At 40.2% G+C, this 19,713-nt stretch overlaps 1 protein-coding gene across 2 annotated transcripts in view; it reads right to left on the bottom strand.

Moving 5' to 3' along the window:
• The window catches only part of Mllt3 (MLLT3 super elongation complex subunit), a 268,650-nt gene that overhangs the window by 62,627 nt on the left and 186,310 nt on the right, over positions 1 to 19,713 (bottom strand). For both annotated transcript variants that reach the window (XM_041651803.1, XM_041651804.1), the window contains exon 5: positions 1,705 to 2,427. In XM_041651803.1, the coding sequence (XP_041507737.1) occupies positions 1,705 to 2,427 (723 nt within the window). The remainder of the gene's footprint in view (positions 1 to 1,704; positions 2,428 to 19,713) is intronic.

The following is a 19,713-nucleotide window of genomic DNA, read 5'->3' as shown; positions in this document are numbered from 1 at the left end:
CAAATCAACAAACATCCAAGAAAGGGGCCTTTGAAAATTCTGATCACTGAAGAAACACATTCTTTCTAAAGTAGAATCTCCATAAACCATCACTTACTCATACTAATGACAATGCATCCTGGTTCTTCTAACACTAGTGATGACACGCTAAGTTGATCTCATAGTTTACCAGTGACTCACAGCCCAACTCAGAGCCTTCTTTCTAGAAAAGTCATAACATTTCAGAACACAGAGAGAGTTGCCAAACTCGAATCTTGACAGATTAATCACTCGCTGAGAGCATTTCAGGGTGATCTGAAACAAACACTAAATACACATAAAAGTAGTATCTGCATTACGAATAAGTCTCAAGCTAAGAGGGAGGTTCGGAGCAAGCAAGGAAAAAAAAAATACTTGGGTGAGCAGAATAACTCCTTCCACTCATTTTCATTTCACAAGCTGTAAGTCTTTAATCTTTCCCCAGCACTGAACAAATCACTCAGTCCGTAGCATTTTGAGTGACACAAGCTTCTAGTCTGATCTTTGATAAGAAGTTTGGATTGGCCCTACAGAATATGAGGAGGAGGTATCCAGAGAAAACTGGAACTGGCACCTTGTCCTGATTCTAGCTGGCTTGTGATACACAACAGTGCAAACCCGAGTCAGATGGAAAAGGCCTCCTATCCTTCACCAGTATTTAAGGAAGGGACATCCATAGGAGATATCCTAGGACAGAAAGAAAGGTGTTGTAAAGCAGTCAGTGACCCTTCTTGACCTTGACCTAGCATACTGACAGCCAAAGAAAGAAGGATGCCAGGAAGAGGATGGAACCTCATAGCAAGTGAAAACAGAATCAAAAGCGCTCCAACAGTCCTATCACTACATGTGCAAGATTTCTTATGCGGGTAAGAGGCTAAAACAGATAACTACAAAATCCCTCCGGCCAACTCTGCAAATCTGTAATTATAAGCTCACATCACAATATCAAACAACTGGGGTATTAGATGGTGAGATGCCTTCTCAGGCATCCAGAAGATAATCCTGCCCACCAGCAAATACGCAGCAGACTATGCATTCCCTCTTTCCCAGTCAGGAGCTACCCCGTGAAGAAAAAGACAGCTTGATTTTCAAACTGGAAATAGTTTTACAGGTACATATGGATATCAAAATTTCAATATGCATAGTATGCAGGTATAACAAAGCTTCCTTTAACTCTGTTAAAAATATCAGCACTGGGGCAGGGGTCTGGCTTAGGAGGAGAGTGCTTGCTTGTCAGGCAAGGCCTTGGTTCAGGCCCTAGTACCACACAGAAATACAGCAAACTGTAACCAATTCTCCATATATTTTTTTTTCTCTTTGAACTTGTTTTTCCATTCCCTTCAAGCTTGAATGCTTGAACACAATTTAAGTCAGCAACCAGTACAGAACACAACAACAAAGCTTGCAAGGGCACTGAACCTTTATGCTGCTGTTCAAATAACCTTTAATGCATTGTGGAATATAGCTTTCCTTAACAACTTCAATTGTAGTCTAAAAACCTCCACAGATTCCTCAAGGACTGCATTTCCTTCTTCCCATTAGTTAAGGAAATTCACTGGTAGGCTACACCCCTTCCTCATTTCTGTAGGGACAGCATCCATGTTCTCTCATTTCAAACCATGAAGCTCTCTGAAATAGAACCCAAGACTTGCTGAAGGGAAGAAGGGGGGGCCCACGGCTACTCACATCAGATTTTGAGGACATATTCTCCTCCACGTCTGAGTCGTTGGGATCCACGATATCGTCAAAGGGCGGCAACGTTGACCTCTTCTTCTCCGTCGTCTCGCTCTCAACTTTGACCTTCCCCATCTTGACATGAGATTTATCTTTTATCTGTTTTTTCTCAGCAGAACAAGTGAGTATCAGTGGTGGTGCACTAGAAAAACTTTTAAATAAAGCCTCTGAACTGCTCTTTTTCCTCTTTTTGGCTGAGAGTTCTTCAGAATCAGAAATGGGGGGCCTTTTACTGGGAGCCTTCTTATCCTGCTGTCCACTGGTGATGGTGAGTAAGTTACTGTCTGCTTTTGGCTCTTTTGACATGGGTTTAGGTTCCTTGAAGGCCATCTTAGGAACTATTTTTTCTTCTTTCAGTGGTTTGTTTTCTTTGGGTTTCTTGGAGGAGTCTTTGGAAGATTTGTTGTGATCCCTGGAAGGTTCTTTGAAGGCACTTTTATGTTCTCTGGAGTCTTTAGAAGGTTTTTCCTTGTGCTCCTTCATTAATTTGTGAGGCTTTGAAAAACTGGTACTACTGCTGCTGCTGCTGTTGCTGCTGCTGCTGCTGGTACTACTGCTGCTGCTGCTGCTGCTGCTGCTGCTACTGCTGCTGCTGCTGCTGCTGCTGCTGCTGCTACTGCTGCTACTGCTGCTGCTGCTGCTGCTGCTGCTGGTATGAATGCTCCTGTTAGGGTCCTGCAAAAAGGAGAAGAGAACCAAACTCTCAAAACAAAATAGTAAAGAGGAGTCTAAAGTGGTGGTTCTCAATCTTCCCAATGCTGCGACTCTTTAATTCAGTTCTTCATGTTTTGGTGATCCCCAACCATAAAATTATTTTAATGCTACTACATAACTGTAATTTTGCACTATTATGAATCATAATGAAAATATCTTATATGCATGTCATCTGATATTTTATCTCCAAAGAGGTCTCAACCCATAGATTAAGAACCCTTGGTCTAGAGTCAACTTCTGTGAACTCCAGCTATACAAAATATCTGTCTTTTGCTTTTAATCCATCCCTAAAATGCCCAATATTTTAACTGCAGTTTAACAGGTAGGAATAATACATGTGAGAAACATATATAAGGGAGTCATTATGATCAGAGAATGTCATAGGACAAGCTATCTCTTCAACCATGGAAAGATAAATTTAAAAGTTTTATAATGAACAAATGGTAACAATACGCTTGTCCGAGAAGGGACAAAAGTGAGTAGCAAATGGCCCCACTAATAAGTTACGGCTTACCTATCTATGGTTGATGGGTACGGAAAGCACCACCTATAAAGTATGTAACAACTAAAATAAGGGGTTCTCCTGAGAGCATCCTAATTCTAAAGAAACCAACAGAGGAACAAGTAGCAGAAGCAGGCTCCTGCTATCAGAAACAGAAGAACAGGTAGCATTAATTGACCAGAACAAAAACTCAAAGAGGGAGCAACACAGACTGCATTTGAATAGCAGTGCCTAGGTACATCACAAGATTGAGACAGAAGCAGAAAACAGTCAAGGTAACACAATGAAGCCAGGTTACACGAAATCCTAAACATCTATGCCAACCATAAAGTCACAAAAAGAAAGAATTCTTAATGTAAGCTAAAAGTTTTTTAAGTCAAATTTTTATCAATTGAAGAATATCTTTCTCTTACTAAGGACAAGGGGGGGGGGAGAAGAAAGCAAGCGAACACATCAAAGACCTCGCCTATCAATGGACAAAATGGTAGGCAATTACTGTTAATCCTAAGAAGGAGGTAACTATTCATATTTTATTTTAAGTGTGACTAAATTTCTTACTCATCACAATACCTCAAAACATATAACCTGAGCTGGAAAGATGGTTCTGAAGTTAGGAGCACTAGCTGTTCTGCCAGAGGACCTGGGTTCAATTCCCAGCATCCTCAAGGTGGCCCACAACCTACAGCCCCAGAAGATCTGGTGCCCTCTTCTGGCCTCCACAGACACTGCATGCACATGGTACAAAGTCACACATATAAAGGAAAAATACCCCCACACAAAAATAAGAAAAATTTAAAATAGATACTCCCAAACACACACATTATCTACATAAAATCTCTATATAATCTATTTAGGAACAAAATCTAAGTCTATACTTACCAAATTTGTGAGTCTTTACTATTAATAGCAAAAATAAGAAACAATAGGAGATTCTGGGCATGCAAAAATCCACATCAACACTAAAGAAATAGTTCTTTCATGCCCCCTTCAACCTCCTAATGGAGCCGAAGATAAATTCCATTCAGATTCTCCATCTTCAGGTCCATTCTCCTTCACGTCTAATGCACTCACTTAAGGCCAGGGCTGTATAACCCATCTGATACACCTTAACCATCTGGCATGACACAACAAAGAGGATGCATGCAGGCCCTCTCAGCAAAAGGAGCAATCTCCTATTTACTGCATCCATAGGAGGGGAGGGGTGGGAATCCATGTTCACTGATACACATCAGAAAGCGATACCCTATGTGAAGATTACTGTTCTATGCCAGTGGGAATATGTATTTTCGTTTCCTAGAAAAATCATCTGCCCTTTATGTATAGCAACATAGCTCAAATTATTCTTTTTCTAAAAAGAGCATTTGGTTTCAAAATTACAAAATGGATAGAGTTACCAAGCAGAGACTTGTTTTCATGTTTTGAAGTGGCTAGGTGGCTCTTTACAAAGCATTTTAATCTGAGACTTTAAAACATGCTACTAAATATAGCACGTTCATATTACTGAAACTACATTATTTAATAAATTCATTACAGGACATTTCCTGGCATGTTCAGCAATACTATGAATAATTAAAATAACATATAATAGACAAACTAAATTAAGGAACAACATTTTCAAATCTAATATCCTTGGGATATTTTTTTTAAATTGGTTTGTTGACTCACTGAATTTTGGCAATTTGAAATCACTTTACTAATTATGTCTACACCCAACATCTGATCTATATGGAGTATTACACATATTTTAATAAACAACTTCCTACACAATCAACATACTTCTAATGTTACACATTAAAAACCAATAAACATCAGGAAGTGGGTGACTTCTACAGTGAAACTTAAATTATTAATAATATCTGTAGAATAAACAGGAATTCTTAATAAAGTACACAGTGGTGGGTCAGAGAGTTGGCTCAGCAGGCAAAGGTGCTTGCTGTCAAGCCTAATAACCTGCATTTGTTCCCCACGACCAGCATGGTGGAAGGACACAAACATACACATACCAGCTATCCTCTGACCTCCACAGGTGGTACACATGTTTATATGCACACATGCATGCACATGTGAGCACATACACACACAAAAATAAATGCCATTCAAATTTATAAACAAAGCATTCAGTGACACTAGATACCAGTTTTATGTTATATATATAAGAAACCAGAAATGTATTTTTTATAACATGAGCTATTTAGTGCTCTCTTTATCTCCACTATCCACCCTTTATCATTATCATCACCTCACAAAGCTTTCTTGGGTGTGGCAGCAACAGTCAGTAATCTTAGCACTCAGGTGGGAGGGACAGACACACTTCTGAGAGTTCAGAGCTAGCCTAGTCTTCATCCACACTGCAAGTTCAAGGCCAGCCGGGGCTGCATAGTGAAACCCTGTCTGGAAAAGAATCAAATAAAGACTGGAAAGGTGGCTCTGTGCTTAAGAGCAGCAGCAGCTCCTGAAGAAGACTAGAGATTGACACCCGGCACCCACGCGACAGCTCACAAACAAGCATAACTCCAATTCTTTGGTACCTCACACCCTTCACGTTCACGGTTCGCATATATACATGCCTTCAAAACACTCAAACACATAAAATAGGTAAATCTAAAAAATTAAATCAAATAATCATTTCTAAAAGCTTTCTTTGAGCAAAAGTCAAATATCAGACAAATACTTTCCATAAGAACGTCCATGGCAAAATTCAGACAATAACGAAATGAGAGGGTGGTTTCTGTCACACACAGAGGAGCATGTCCTTTAGCTGGGGCTGGTAGCAGACAGCTTAAATACATGCCACCAGCCTCTACACTCTTATGCATAAAAAGTGGGAGCTTAGACACATACACATCCACCTGCCACTGACACGGAATAAAAGCTGATCTAACTCATATATATTGGCTCTAGTCAGTGGGTTTTTAAGAACTGTTTCTAAATCATTAACCTCAGCATTAAATGCTACTGTAGAGCGCCGACTAATTAACATTCCTTGTGAAGCTTCCATGTGCTGCATAATTCATATCTCTCTGCCTAAAGATGAATCGGAGCGACTGAATATCGAGTAATGCACAGGGAAGGCATGTGCATAATTCACATCTCAAATATGAAAAGCAAATGACTATTTAAACATAAATACACATGCACAAACTTTGCAACCTGTAATGCTGAGGCATACAACTCTCATCCATGCAATTCTATTGAATGCTTCTTTGTCTTCGTTTTCTGGAGCAGAATGGTCTCTTTAGTGTCTAATTCTGTCTAACTGGACTTGTCCATAACTCTAGCCGAAGGTTGTAGGAACTGAACTTTCTAATTATGTGTGGCTTTCAATTTCCTTGTCTTCGCCATGCTGACAACTCCATGCTGACGCTTGACTTTCTGCTTCCTCCCTCTAGCTCCCTTCTGTCTTGTTCTAACTGCTCTGCGACATTGTGGAAGATTCCCAGATTAATAGAACTTGAATTTGACAAACTAATGATCATCAAATTTTTAATAACCAAAACCAATAAAATTTTCCAGATGAGTTTATTTGTCCAAACATTTCACCAGGATAATTCCTACAACCTGCAGTGTGTACTTCAAGAGGTTGTGTATAGGAAGGGATAACATAAACTGTGATACTAAAAATAAACTTTCAAATAGATCACAAATAATGACGAGGATACCACAATCTGAGTGGCCAAAGTAAAAAAGAACATGAAAGATAGGCTCTTATGGGAGGTGCTGGCTTTGACGTTTTAATAGTGATCTAATATTCAAGTTTAAACTCAACCCAGGAAGTTAGGGCGAACTCTACTAAATATCATGGAAAACAAAGAAATTCAGGCAGCCAGCCGTTTCTAAATTGGACCAGGAAAGACAGCAGGCAGCATTGCATTATGCCTAAAACCCCTCAGTTTGTCCGCATCGGTAAAATACGACACCAGTACAGACATCTATGTCTATAGAAACAGAGACATCAGAACTGCATGAATGGTATAAGGGTTGCAATTGTCTAATTGGTTATGTGAAATGAGCATGTAGCTCAAGAGGAGAGAATCTGGCCCCGATGACTGACTTCCCCTCAGCCACCTGGACTGCGTTCAGCCACTTCTTTATTAGAGCAGCCTGACTTTGTGAATAACCACAGAGGATGTCTCTTTGAGGAAAGCAAAGGGACGAGGAATTGAAAGTCTCCACCCATCCAAACTGCTCACTTCAGGCTGGACAAACGGTGGTAATGTGGTAGAGAAGTTGGAGTGGGCAAGGAAAGAAAGTCCCTTAGAGGACTATGTTATGGGGATGTGAGCTGGGGGTGGCAACAGTGACAGGTCACTGAAGAGATGCTTACAAGGCCAGCCTCGGGGAAATGGGGAAACTGAGACACAGGCACAAACGTACACAAAAATATACACTTGTATGCCCATACACAAATGCACACAAACTTAGTGGCGAAACTAAAATTTAAGTTCAGGCTGCCTGACTGCAGTACCTGTAGTCTTTGCTGTATTTCTGTGGATTTCTACATTAACTCTTTTGATTTTAAAAAAAACCTGTCAGCCTTGACAACATAACCTGAGCAAGAAAGGAAAGGATAAGAATAACAGGGCAAGAGTTCAATGAGGAAAAGGACAGGAACTGTAGTCTTGGCAGGAACATATCAACCAAGTTCCATTTACTTGCAGTAGGTGGGGGTACACTGTGGTGGTTTTGTTTGTTCGGTTTTTGACAGAGCTAAGTGGCAAATAATTTATTTTGAAATAAGACACTTCTTCTGTATACATAAAGGATGCTGAATTTTGGATCATTTAGTGCCAAATATTTTAAGGCTAACTGACTTATTTGAAGGGTTGTATTTAGTTGGTTTATGTGATACTTCTCACCTCACAATCATTAAATTCCTGTAAGCCAGATGAATTAACATTTTACAACACTCAAAGCAAATACTAATTAACCACCTCCTAAACAGTAAGGTGAAGACAACCAGAACACCCTACAGGAAGTGATAGGGAAGAACAGGAATTTGAAAGATTCAGCTCAACAACTATGTGGCAATGGAAAATATAACAAATTTTAAAACCACAGAAACAAATGACTGTAAGAAAATATTTCAACAATAACATCTTATCTGTGAATATATACTTTACCTAATTATAGCAATAAATTCACCAATTTTCAGCTTTTAGAAATCTACTTAAGTTGCTAAGCACGTTACATGTTCTTGTCTGTATTAATCTACACAGTATAAATAAGTTTAACACATACAAAGCTACATGCATATGTATATGGATATATGTTTGTACATATCCTCATATGTGTGTATGTATACATGAACGCATATACAGGCTAAATAGATCTAACCTCCAAAGTCTGAAATCATAAACACTGAGAAATCAGAGAGGTTTCTATCACCAACATGTGGGAATTCTGGCCACTCACCTGACACCAGAAGTGGAAAACTCCAAATTTGTCCTAAAGTTACAGCCACAACTCAAAGTAACCAAAAATACTGTTCACTTTATTAAGAAATCACATTTGGGGGCTTAAGAAATGGCTCAGTGCATAAAGTGTCTGCTCAACAACCATAGAGACCTAATTCGGAAAAGCCAGGGGTGGCAGGGCATGCCTGCAACCTCAACACTGGGAGACAAAGCCAGGTGGTGGGTCCTGGGAAACCACTCGTCACCTGGACTAGCTGAGATGGTTATCTACATTTGAGTGAGAAAGTCTGTCTCAAAATGAGGTAGAAAGCTAGAGGAAGACAGATGAAAGTGGCATCTACAATGGAAGAAGAAAATGGGGAAACAGGAGAAATTTTAGTGTCCATGGACTTATTGCGTTGAAAAGCAAGAGGAAATACCGACCATGGCTAATGAAATAAGAAAATAAATTCAACATCTAGAATAGTACAAATGTTCCTAAGAGAAGAACTTAAAACTGCATCTTAGAGGGAGGGAGATGGGCTAACGCCTCATTAAGACACAGCGGTGTGATTGAGTGCTCTGTGGCAAAGGGAACATCTTATTAACACCTCCCTCTGCACCCAGGACATCATGGGGGTTAGAAAGTCTGTGAGAACTGCATGACAGGGTCAAGGGCTACAAAATGCTGTCCTCTGGGCATGACTCAGAAACTGTCCACATAAACTCACAGCAGTTATGATTATTGCACAAGACCTGCAGAAGATCAAGTCAGTAAAAATTCCAGCACACAGGTGGGGATTCCCAAGGCCCCAACCGTAATTAAGGAGCCGCTGGCAATCAATGACTACTGGAGGAGGGAGAGTTATTCTTCTTCAGGGGTGCAGCCATGGGCAGCTTGCCCAGGCCTCAGTGAATGAACCCAAACCCTTGTTCACATGGGCAACACAAAGAAAACTCAGTAGGTTCTAGAAGAATGACGTTATGAAGCAAGATGAGGAGAGAGTGTACCAGTAGCTGGTGGGAGAGAGACTTAGGTATACTTAAGATTATTTTGACACTTATAAAAATTCCAAAACAGAAGAAGAGAGGGGAAGGAAGGAAGAGAGGGAGGGCAGGCAACATAGAAATACAATTTAGAATCCCTAAAGAGGACTAGGAAAGAATACAAAGGCTGGAGGAGGAGTCAAGTGTTGTAGAACCCTTTCTTCTGAGCAGGACAGGGCTACTATACCCATCAGCTATAATCTGAATAAATACAGACATTAAGCAGATAGTAATGGGCTGGGCTAGAAGAGGGTCTTCCATGGAAGCGCATATAAAATATAATGTTAAGAAAGAAAGGGGAAATGAGAATAGGAGGATTAAAGGGAGGGGAAAGGGGAAAGAAGGGTAAAGAAGGGAATAAAGAGAGGGACAACTAACACTAAAGCCCTTTTGAAAAGCTACATAGAAACCGATTTCTGTAGAAGCATAATAAAGTGTGTGTGTGTGTGTGTGTGTGTGTGTGTGTGTGTGTGTGTGTGTGAGAAAAGCAATCTAAACGGATCACCAAAAATTGGGGAGATAATGTCCCAACTAGACATGTTATGTAACCAAGTAAAACCTCCAGTGCTTCAAGGTGGTTGGCACCTTGAGGTGTTGGCCAAAGGAGTCCCATGAAACCCTCTAACATCATAGACTATTGCCAGGGCTATTGGTTGCCCTCCACAACCTGAGGGCAAGGTCTTATTGATGAAGGCAACACTTACTTATGAACTGACTATGAAGAAGTTGAGCTGGTGCCCTATGAGAAGCTTCAACCCTAGTGACTAGCATTCATGATGCTGGAAGGTAAACTGAACACCAGCAAAGATAATCAATGATTATCAATATCATCCAGCTATAAACTTGTAACCTAAAATAGCAAGCTGCCTACAAGATATACTGGGGTAACAATGGTACATATGTTCTAGGAGTAAACAACCACTTTTTTAAATTAGATTTTTAAAGCCCACTTCATGAGGTGGAACTCATGTATGACACTGGTAAAGAGGACAAGAACCTGAGACTAGATAGGTCAGAGCCCTAGGGGAAAAGCTAATACTATTATTATGCTAAATGAACATAGCAATAAATGACTCCTAATGACATCCTGCCATACCCACAGATCAGTGCCTCGTCTGCCCTTCTTCAGAGTCATCTTATTGCACAGATAATCATAACTGGACAATGTGCAGCAAGGGAGAGGCTGGAGCATTCAGTCCCAAATGGTATATTTTCATACCCAACCGTCATACCCCCGCCAGCAGCACCACCCCAAACCCAGGGATCTGTGCAGAAGAGGAGGTCGAAAGGTTACAAAGGATAGAAGGCTAGAGATGATGGATGGCTCCAAGGAAACTGTCTTCCAGACACAACAGTACTGATACACACATGAACTCACAGACTGTGGCAGCACCCACAAGGCCTGTGCAGATTCAAACCAACCAGGGACCCAACACTAAGAAGGGAAAGTGGACACAGTGTGTTTCCCATGACCGAGGCCTATTTGTAATTGATACCTGTAGGAAGATAAAACCAGTTGTTCTCCACGGGAGTGTCACTGGACACACCAACTACACTCCAGGGCAGGCCCCGTGTCCAGAAGTAGTTGCCAATACAGAACAAACTCAATGGTATTTTGTGTGAACTTTTTGTTTCATTTTGTCATATTTTGTTTTACTGGTCTTTTGATTGTTTTAATTTTTGTTTTGTGAGGTTTGTTTTCTAGAGAATATAAAGTTGGGATGGTGGGATCTAGGAGGATCTAGGATTATATTTTCTAGAGGAAAATATAATCAAAATATATATGAAAAATTTTAAAGAAAAAACAGACAAAAGAAAGAAAATGAAAATGAGCAATAGGAATTTTCAAAAAGGATAAATACACCTGGAAGAACAACACAGATAAATCAGGAAAGAATAATTTTATTTCAACAAATTTAAAAGGAAATTTTTAAGGAAATGTGGCTACCAAAACTGATACTGACCTACCCCAAAAAAGTATTCAGGAAGGGAACTTTATTAATATCAGTGAAGTAGTTTAAAATCTTCCTACAAACAGAACACTGGGACCAAGAAGTTTAGAAGCAAGTTCTTGGAAAAGATAATCTGAATCTACAGAAAGTCTCCCATAAGTAGAGGAAGCATTGTTTTATACAGTTAATGTTACCAAAGCAACACTGTAAACCAAGAATATAAAATAAACGGACCAATCTAACTCAATAATACAGATAAAAAAAATTGAAAATAATAGCGCACAATCAACCCAATTGCAGCGGGGAGCAATACCTAAAGAAGCAGAAACAAACTGTACTTAATTCAAGGGCTCAAGAGCAGTCTACCAGGACAAAATGCCTGTAAGGACCACAGCAACAGACAGGAGGAGAACAAATCTACCACATTATCTTAAGTAATGCTGAAAAGTTGTCTGATAAAATCAAAATCCACCCATGAATTTAAAAAAATAAAAGTGTCTTAACTTGATATGAACTGCCATTCTCTAAAGATGCGGCCTCCATATTAAATCCCCCAGCTGCTTGACCTTGGCTGACTTGAGGACCATGACTAAGCAGAGAGGGAATGTGGTAGACCCAGAGCCAAAATCATCCTGGGCTGTCTTTGACCCTTTAAAAACCAGATACCCCAACTTTGTATCTGACCTACCAGTCTCCTTACTAACAGAAACCCATCTCAGAATGTACTGTTAAGCTTAGCAGACCTCTTGTCTCCACCAATCCTAAAGCAAAGAATATTAAAAGATAATGCTAGAAACCTATGGAAGAGATTGCCTTGGTTCACCATGCCTACTGTCTATCTGATGCTCCCACAAATGTGGGAGCATCAGATAGACAAGCGTGTTTATTATGACTTCCTTCTGCTCTGTGACTACAAAAATTCGTGTAACTTCTTACACGGTAGAACATGTCAAAATAACTTGAATCTGTGTTCTAGTACTAGAGACACACATATTTGGCTAAGAATAAATGATTTTATTTCTGTTAAAATGGAGTCATTATTTTACATCCACAGTGACAACAGCAGCTAACAAAATTCCGTGCAAACAACATTCTCAATGGCAAGTCACTAGAATTGCCCCCATTAGAACCAGCAACAAGTTTGTTGTAGGTGTTTCTACTGATATATGATCCTACAATACAAGAAAAATGAATGCTCACGTATGACTATCTACATAGAAATAGCAGTGCTCTACACAGAAGAACTCCTCGAATTAGTAAGTTAAAAAGATGACAAGAAGGTCAAGTGCAAAGATGCACTGCATGTTTGTGTGCCAATAGTGTTGAAAACATGAATACAGGAGCAGGGTTAGCTAAAAGGATGGGGAGGAGCACTGTGAGACACCGGGTGGTGGCAGAAGATGGGACTCATAAACACACAGCAGGTGCGGCCACCTGCACAAGACCAAGCTAGTCAACACGCCCACCTGACAGGAAGGGGCCAAGGAGGCCCTACTATCCCTGAGAAGTTACTGGCAGCAAAAGATGCCAGGGGCAGGAAGTCATTTTCTTCAGTGTTGTAACAACTGATAAGTGACCCACAGAGGCGAGAGTTCTTGGCTCCCCTGGAGCTGGAGTTGCACATTGTTGTGAACCGCCTGGTATTGGTGCTGGAAATTGAACTCAGGTCCTCAGGAAAAGCAGGGCCTCCTCTTAATCACAGGGCCCTCTCTCCAGGCCCTAAATAAAACCTTTTTTTTTTTGAGACACGGAAGATGGAAATGCTTAATTTTAATGTTACCAAATTTCTTTTTTTTTAAACATTTACTGCTTTTTAAAAATAATTTCTTTAATGTGATGGAGGAAGGTCATTGGTTAAATAAAAAGAAACTGCTTGGCCCTCATTGGTTAGAAGATAGGTGGGAGGAGTAAACAGAACAGAACGTTGGGAGGAAGAGGAAGTGAGCTCAGACTCGACAGCTCTCCTCTCCAGACGTCATGCTCCCCTCGCCAGGCCAGACGCATGTGATGAAGCTCCGACCCAGGAAGGACATAGGCTAGAATCTTCCCAGTAAGCACACCTAGGGGCGCTACACAGATGATCAGAAATGGGCTAGTCCAGGTGCGAGAATTAGCCTAGAAGAGGCTAGATAGAAATGGGCCAAGCGGTGTTTAAAAGAATACAGTGTCCGTGTAATTATTTCGGAGCATAAGCTAGCCGAGCAGGCGGCCGGGGTGCCGGGGAGGCAGCCCCGCCGCTCCTCTTATTACTACATTAATGGGCATTGGTGTTTTGCCTGGATGTCTGTCTGTGTGAGGCTTCTAACAGAAGCAATCTCTTCCATAGGTTTCTAGCATTATCTTTTAACTGGGGTTATGGGTAGTGTGCACTGCCATGTGGGTGCTGGGAATGAAACCCAGGTCTTCTGTCTTTCGGGCCCATGATCAAATTCCTTAATGATTAATTCAATTTTATTTCTCATTTAATATGAAGTTCTATAATGTAATGCCATATAAATGCTCATCTAGCATTTTTGTCTAATACTGAAATACTTTTAAACATCTAGAATTCACCTCAAGAATGGTATGAGGGCCGGGCGATGGTGGCGCACGCCTTTAATCCCAGCACTCGGGAGGCAGAGGCAGGAGGATCTCTGTGAGTTCGAGACCAGCCTGGTCTACAAGAGCTAGTTCCAGGACAGGCTCCAAAGCCACAGAGAAACCCTGTCTCGAAAAACAAAAACAAAAACAAAAGAATGGTATGAGGTAAGGATCTAATTTACAGGGTTTTTTTTTTTCCTGTGTTGAAAATCCTATGCAGCATATTTTCCTGAGCTGTCTACATTTTCCCCACTAACCTCCCATCAGACTTTGATTTTTCACATATTTGTAAGTTGGTTCAGGAAATGGTAAAATATCATCCCATCGGGTAGTTTGTGTTTTCAGCACTTAGTGTTGTAACAAGGGACATGTTATAAGACTGCTTACTAGGAGGCCTGACAAATTTTATTATAGAATTGGTTTTCTTTTTTGTTTTGTTTTGTTTTACGAGACAGGGTTTCTCTGTAGTTTTGGAGACATCCTGGAACTAGCTCTTGTAGACCAGGCTGGCCTCAAACTCACAGAGATTCACCTGCCTCTGCCTCTTGAGTGCTGGGATTAAAGATGTGTGTCCCCACCATCTGGCTATAATTAGTATTCTATACATAAGTTTTAGGATCAATTTAATTCTGGGAAAAACTGCTAGGATTTGTGTTGAAATTGCACTGAATCCACAGATGATAGAATATCCCCATCCGTGAACCCAACTTGTCATCTTATCTAGGCCTTCTTTAGTGCTGCTAAAGTATGAAGAAAGTTTATGGAAATGTTTGCCTGCTCGTAAGTTTTGTTTATTCCTGGCTACTATTTTGGGGGAAGAGGGAGTAGTTTTGTTTAAAAAATAAACATTTTATTTTCTGACAGTTTCATGCATGTTTATAATCGATGTCATGAGTGCAAAGTATCTTGCTCATGCTCACGGTGGCTATCTTCTCTTATCCCCTTACACTTCTTTTGTGCACCTTCTTCCAAAGAAGGCATCTTCTGAATTTCATGCCCTCCTCCTTTATTTTATTTTATTTTATTTTATTTATTTTTTAGACAGGGTTTCACTGTGTATATCTGGGTGTTCTGGAGCTGTTCTAGTCACTATGTAGACTAGGCTGGCCTAGAGATCTGCCTTCTGAATGCTAGAATTAAAGTTCTCCCCCATCCTCGATATATTTATCTCTATCTCTTGTTGCCCCTCTGAGTTGAATTTTCTTGGATGTGCATACACTCAGGCAAAGCACTTAATGAACATTAAAGAAATTATTTTTAAAAACAGTGTTTTTAAAAATAAATTAGAAAACATTAAAAATTAAACATTTTCATTTTCCATGTCTCAAAAAAAAATAGGTTTTATCTAGGGCCTGGAGAGAGGGCCCTGTGATTAAGAGGAAGCACTGCTTTTCCTGAGGACCTGAGTTCAATTCCCAGCACCAATACCAGGTGGATCACAACAGTGTGCAACTCCAGCTTCAGGGGAGCCAAGAACTCTCTCCTCTGTGGGCACCTACACTTGTACAAAAACCCCTCACCACCTACACACACAGACAGATACATAATACATAACTAAAAATGAGATAAATCTATTCTTAAAAAGGGTTTCCAGCCGAGCGGTGTTGGCGCACGCCTTTAATCCCAGCACTCAGGAGGCAGAGGCAGGCGGATCACTGTGAGTTCGAGACCAGCCTGGTCTACAAGAGCTAGTTCCAGGACAGGCTCCAAAATCACAGAGAAACCCTGTCTCGAAAAAACAAAAACAAAAAGGAAAGAAAAGGAAAAAAAAGGGTTTCCCCTTCTATGAAAAGATATCATAAGGTAAAAAAGTCACAGGGAGCCGGGCGGTGGTGGCGCACGCCTTTAATCCCAGCACTCAGGCAGGCAGATCTCTGTGAGTTCAAGGCCAGCCTGGTCTAGAAGAGCTAGTTTCAGGACAGGAACCAAAAAGCTACGGAGAAACCCTGTCTCAAAAATTAAAAAAAAAAAAGTCACAGGGAATTTAGGAAAACATATGAACTGTAAATTTAATCAACAATGACCTCATAGATACAGAATACAGAAAGTAAGCAAAAGTAATAAATACATATGCCAAAAGAAAAAGTGTGATTGGTGGAAAACATATCAACTGTATTACACACTAATACATGAAACAAGTGAGCAATACGGCAGAAGTCAACATATCTTCTAAACGTGCCCCTACGTCTGTAAGTCTACTCGGAAAACTGAACATGAATGCACATGCTCCAGGTGTTCATTTGGAGTCCCTGGGGCTCCAACTGGTTCCATAAAATAACAGGAAGTTAAATATGCAAATGGCTTACACAACAAAACCAGCCTATCGCTGAATGGGGTCAGCAGACAACAGCATGGGGACTATCTGGAACCTCTCAGAAATGCATGGTTTTGAATTATCTATGAGCTAATAAAAAGATATGAGAGAGAGAAGTCACGGTTTTAGACCTACCCCAGACCTCCTAAACAAGAATCCCTGTAGCACAACTGAGAAATCGCCAAGTGCATAAAAGTTGTAACATTTTTATTTTTTAAAATGATCATAATTCCTGATAGTGTAATAAGAGAAATTCACATCCAGTGTTCACATACTCATTAGGAGTTTATGAGCAAAGTCCACACATCAGCTCATTTAATCTCCCTAAGAGTGTTGTGAAATAGCTACTTAGAAAAGAATGGGCAATCCACCGTGTGTTGAATGAGTTCATATTTATATAATATTCTAATACTCAAAAAAAGAGAGCTCAAGTCTATAAACATTTGTTGTAATAATGACAGGAAATTAACTGAAGTGTAGAGATGTTTGATCATAAAGAATTGTTGCTGATTCTATTTTCTTCTACTCTATTATGTATTATCAGAAGTATAACAGAGCAGACTGAAGAGAGGGTGCAGCAGTTCAGAGCATTTGCTGCTTTTGCAAAGGACCTGAGTTCGGTTCCTGGCACCTACAGGAGGCAGCCCACAGAAGCCATAACTCCAGTTCTAGGAGGTCTGACAGCTCTTTAGCCTCCACAGACCTTTGCACTTAGATGCACAACTCTACACTTGCACATGCCCTTTAAATTAATATATATGGTGGGAGAGATGGGGCTCAGGGGTTAAGAGAATGTGCTGCTCTTCCGGAGGACCCAAGTCTGATATCCAGCACTCATATGAAGACAGACAATTATCTGTGACTCCAGTTCCAGAGGATCTAATGCTCTCTTCCGGCCTCCGTGGGTGATGCACATATGTGGTACAAAGAAATGCATTACAAAGAAAACCAGTCAAAACACCCATATACATGATGATAGATAGACAGAAAGACAGACAGACAAAAATTTACAGCAAAAACAGGCATTTTTAAGCCTGTAAAAATAGCACTAGGGAGACCAAGCCAGGAAGACTGCCAAGGAGTTCAAGGCCAGCTTGGACCTTGTTTCAAATATATGTATATTTTATATTATTACATATTATAACAGAAAATACTCAAATCAAGCTTTCATCTGGAGCTGTCTTTAATCAAAGACTCAGAAACTAATCATCTATAATGTGGTGTTGGGTAACATAAATGTTTATGTTGCTAAGATTACCATTTGCCCTTTAAAGGATTTAGCTCTATTCTAGGCACCAGATTCTGCATATGGAGAACCAGCAGAACTGTCTTAACTCAAGAATCAGTGAGAGGAAAAAAATATATCACGACAATTTATTCTGTGCACGCTAATGAAAATCAACTTCAAGCTGAGTAGATGGCTCCATTGACAAAGTGCTTGTCATGCACGCATGAGCTCTGAGCATCCCCCTGAAACCACATTTAAAATGTCAAGTGAGTGCTTGCAAACCTAGCCCTGGGAGGTGGAGACAGTGGATCTCTGGGACATACTAGGCAATCTAGCTGAATCAGCAGCAAGCTCCAGCTACAATGAGGAGCAGTCTCTGTCTCAAAAGACAGGGAGGGAGTAATTGAGAATAACACCCAACACTAAACTCTGCTCTCTACACAGATGTACTCAGATATGAACATATATGTACCCACACGTAAGCACAAATATATATATTTGTATATATATATACATATATATACACACACACCCATATATAAATACACACACACACACACACACACACACGTACACATCCTTATAATTTTAAAGGGCAAAGTAGTACCATCACAGGGCCAGTTCCATCAACAGCACAGCAAGAAAGAAACTGTAAAGCCAAATCTTTCATCCTTGAGCATACATTAATGTGAATTAACTAAAACTTTATGAAAGGATTTTCATCACTCACCTTAACATTCACACAACTCCTATAAGCACGTGAATAACTTTTTATTTTTCTAAATTTGATTCATGTCATGTCATGTCCACCATAAAAGTAATCTTTTATGTGGTTTTCTTATTGATTGATGGCTGTATTCCAGTGTCTGGAATAACAACTAACTCCTAATAGGTGTATAACAAGTATTTGCCTTGGAGTGAATCTATAACTTATTGAGCATTTATATGTAGTAGACTCCAGGGAATGTCTCATCAGATAAGTCAGAGTCCCCCATGCACACAGAGCTAACATAAGTCATTAAATCAAAATAAACAGTACCCTCCTTATTCATAAATGATTCAATTCCCAAAAGCCATTAGGTAGAAACTAACAAAGTAGACAGCAAGGGAGGAAGGAACAGTAATGGGAAAAAGGGCTTCTGGGTAGTGGATGATGGCTACTCCTTCACTGGGGAAATAGCTGAATACGGGATCAAAGCTAGAACAACTTTTGAAGCAGTTACGTAGTAAGTATATAAATCTGACTAGATATAGAAATTAAAGAGCCCTGACTAGTGAATAAAGGAGACTTAGACAAGAAAACAAATATGTATCATAGTAGATTACAACCCTTTGAAAAGATATCTACATATACTCTGGGACAAGATGATGAAAATAAAAATAAACTCATGTTTGAGAAATAGTGGGATATTTGTATTTTTCTCAAAATGCTTCTCAATGAAATAATACAAGAAGAAAAGAAAGCAACGTGACACACAACACACACTGAACCAACTGCAGTCAACGTGAGTGTCAAAGGTACAACCAAAACCACAATTTGTGTGATGGCCAAAGTCGTGATGTCCAACCAATGATGCACACCTGGACCTAGCCATAAGCTCCTATCACATGGGCTCAGGGTAGGCCATCTACTCAACAACTGGCCTGACCTTCTAAAACAAGCACTAGAGAGGAAGAAGACACCACCCCCAGTGGATGGAAGCTAAGATGTGAGAATGAACCGCTAGGTGTTGATTCCGCACTGGATCCTTTTGCTATGAAATTAAAGACATTACTGGAACTATCTGAGCAACTGAAAGGGACCTGAGGGTGAAGGTCTGTTAGTGCAATGATTCTAACTGCTGACTTTATCTCTGAGCTGTGGTAACAGTGAGCACCCTTGTTTTTGGGAACAGATCCCAGAGTACTCAAGACAATGGAGCAATGCTCTGGCGACTCACTGTGCAGGAGAGCAAAGTTCTTTGTACTGAGGAAACTGTCAAAGGTATTTATTGAAAGGAAACAAGTCATGGAATTTGGGAGTACCCTATGCCTCGTTTATGTATATCGAGTTAAGGACCACGAGAAGAGCATTTAAAGCAGAGGTGAGATGGGTCTGCAAGCCTAGTGAAATTCACTCCATTTGCTTTTTCCTCTAAGAACCCGTAAACATACTAAATATACCCTGTAAGTGTGCCATAGTCTTCTACCAAGAATCAAAAGATCTACCTTCCAGGGGAAGAAAGACTTCC

This window comes from Microtus oregoni, unplaced genomic scaffold (genome assembly GCF_018167655.1).
Source record: "Microtus oregoni isolate MIOR12 unplaced genomic scaffold, Mior012 000005F_ref0000423, whole genome shotgun sequence".
NCBI lineage: Eukaryota > Metazoa > Chordata > Mammalia > Rodentia > Cricetidae > Microtus > Microtus oregoni.
Note: the sequence above shows the minus strand (reverse complement) of the source record. Positions and strands in the feature narration are given on the sequence as shown.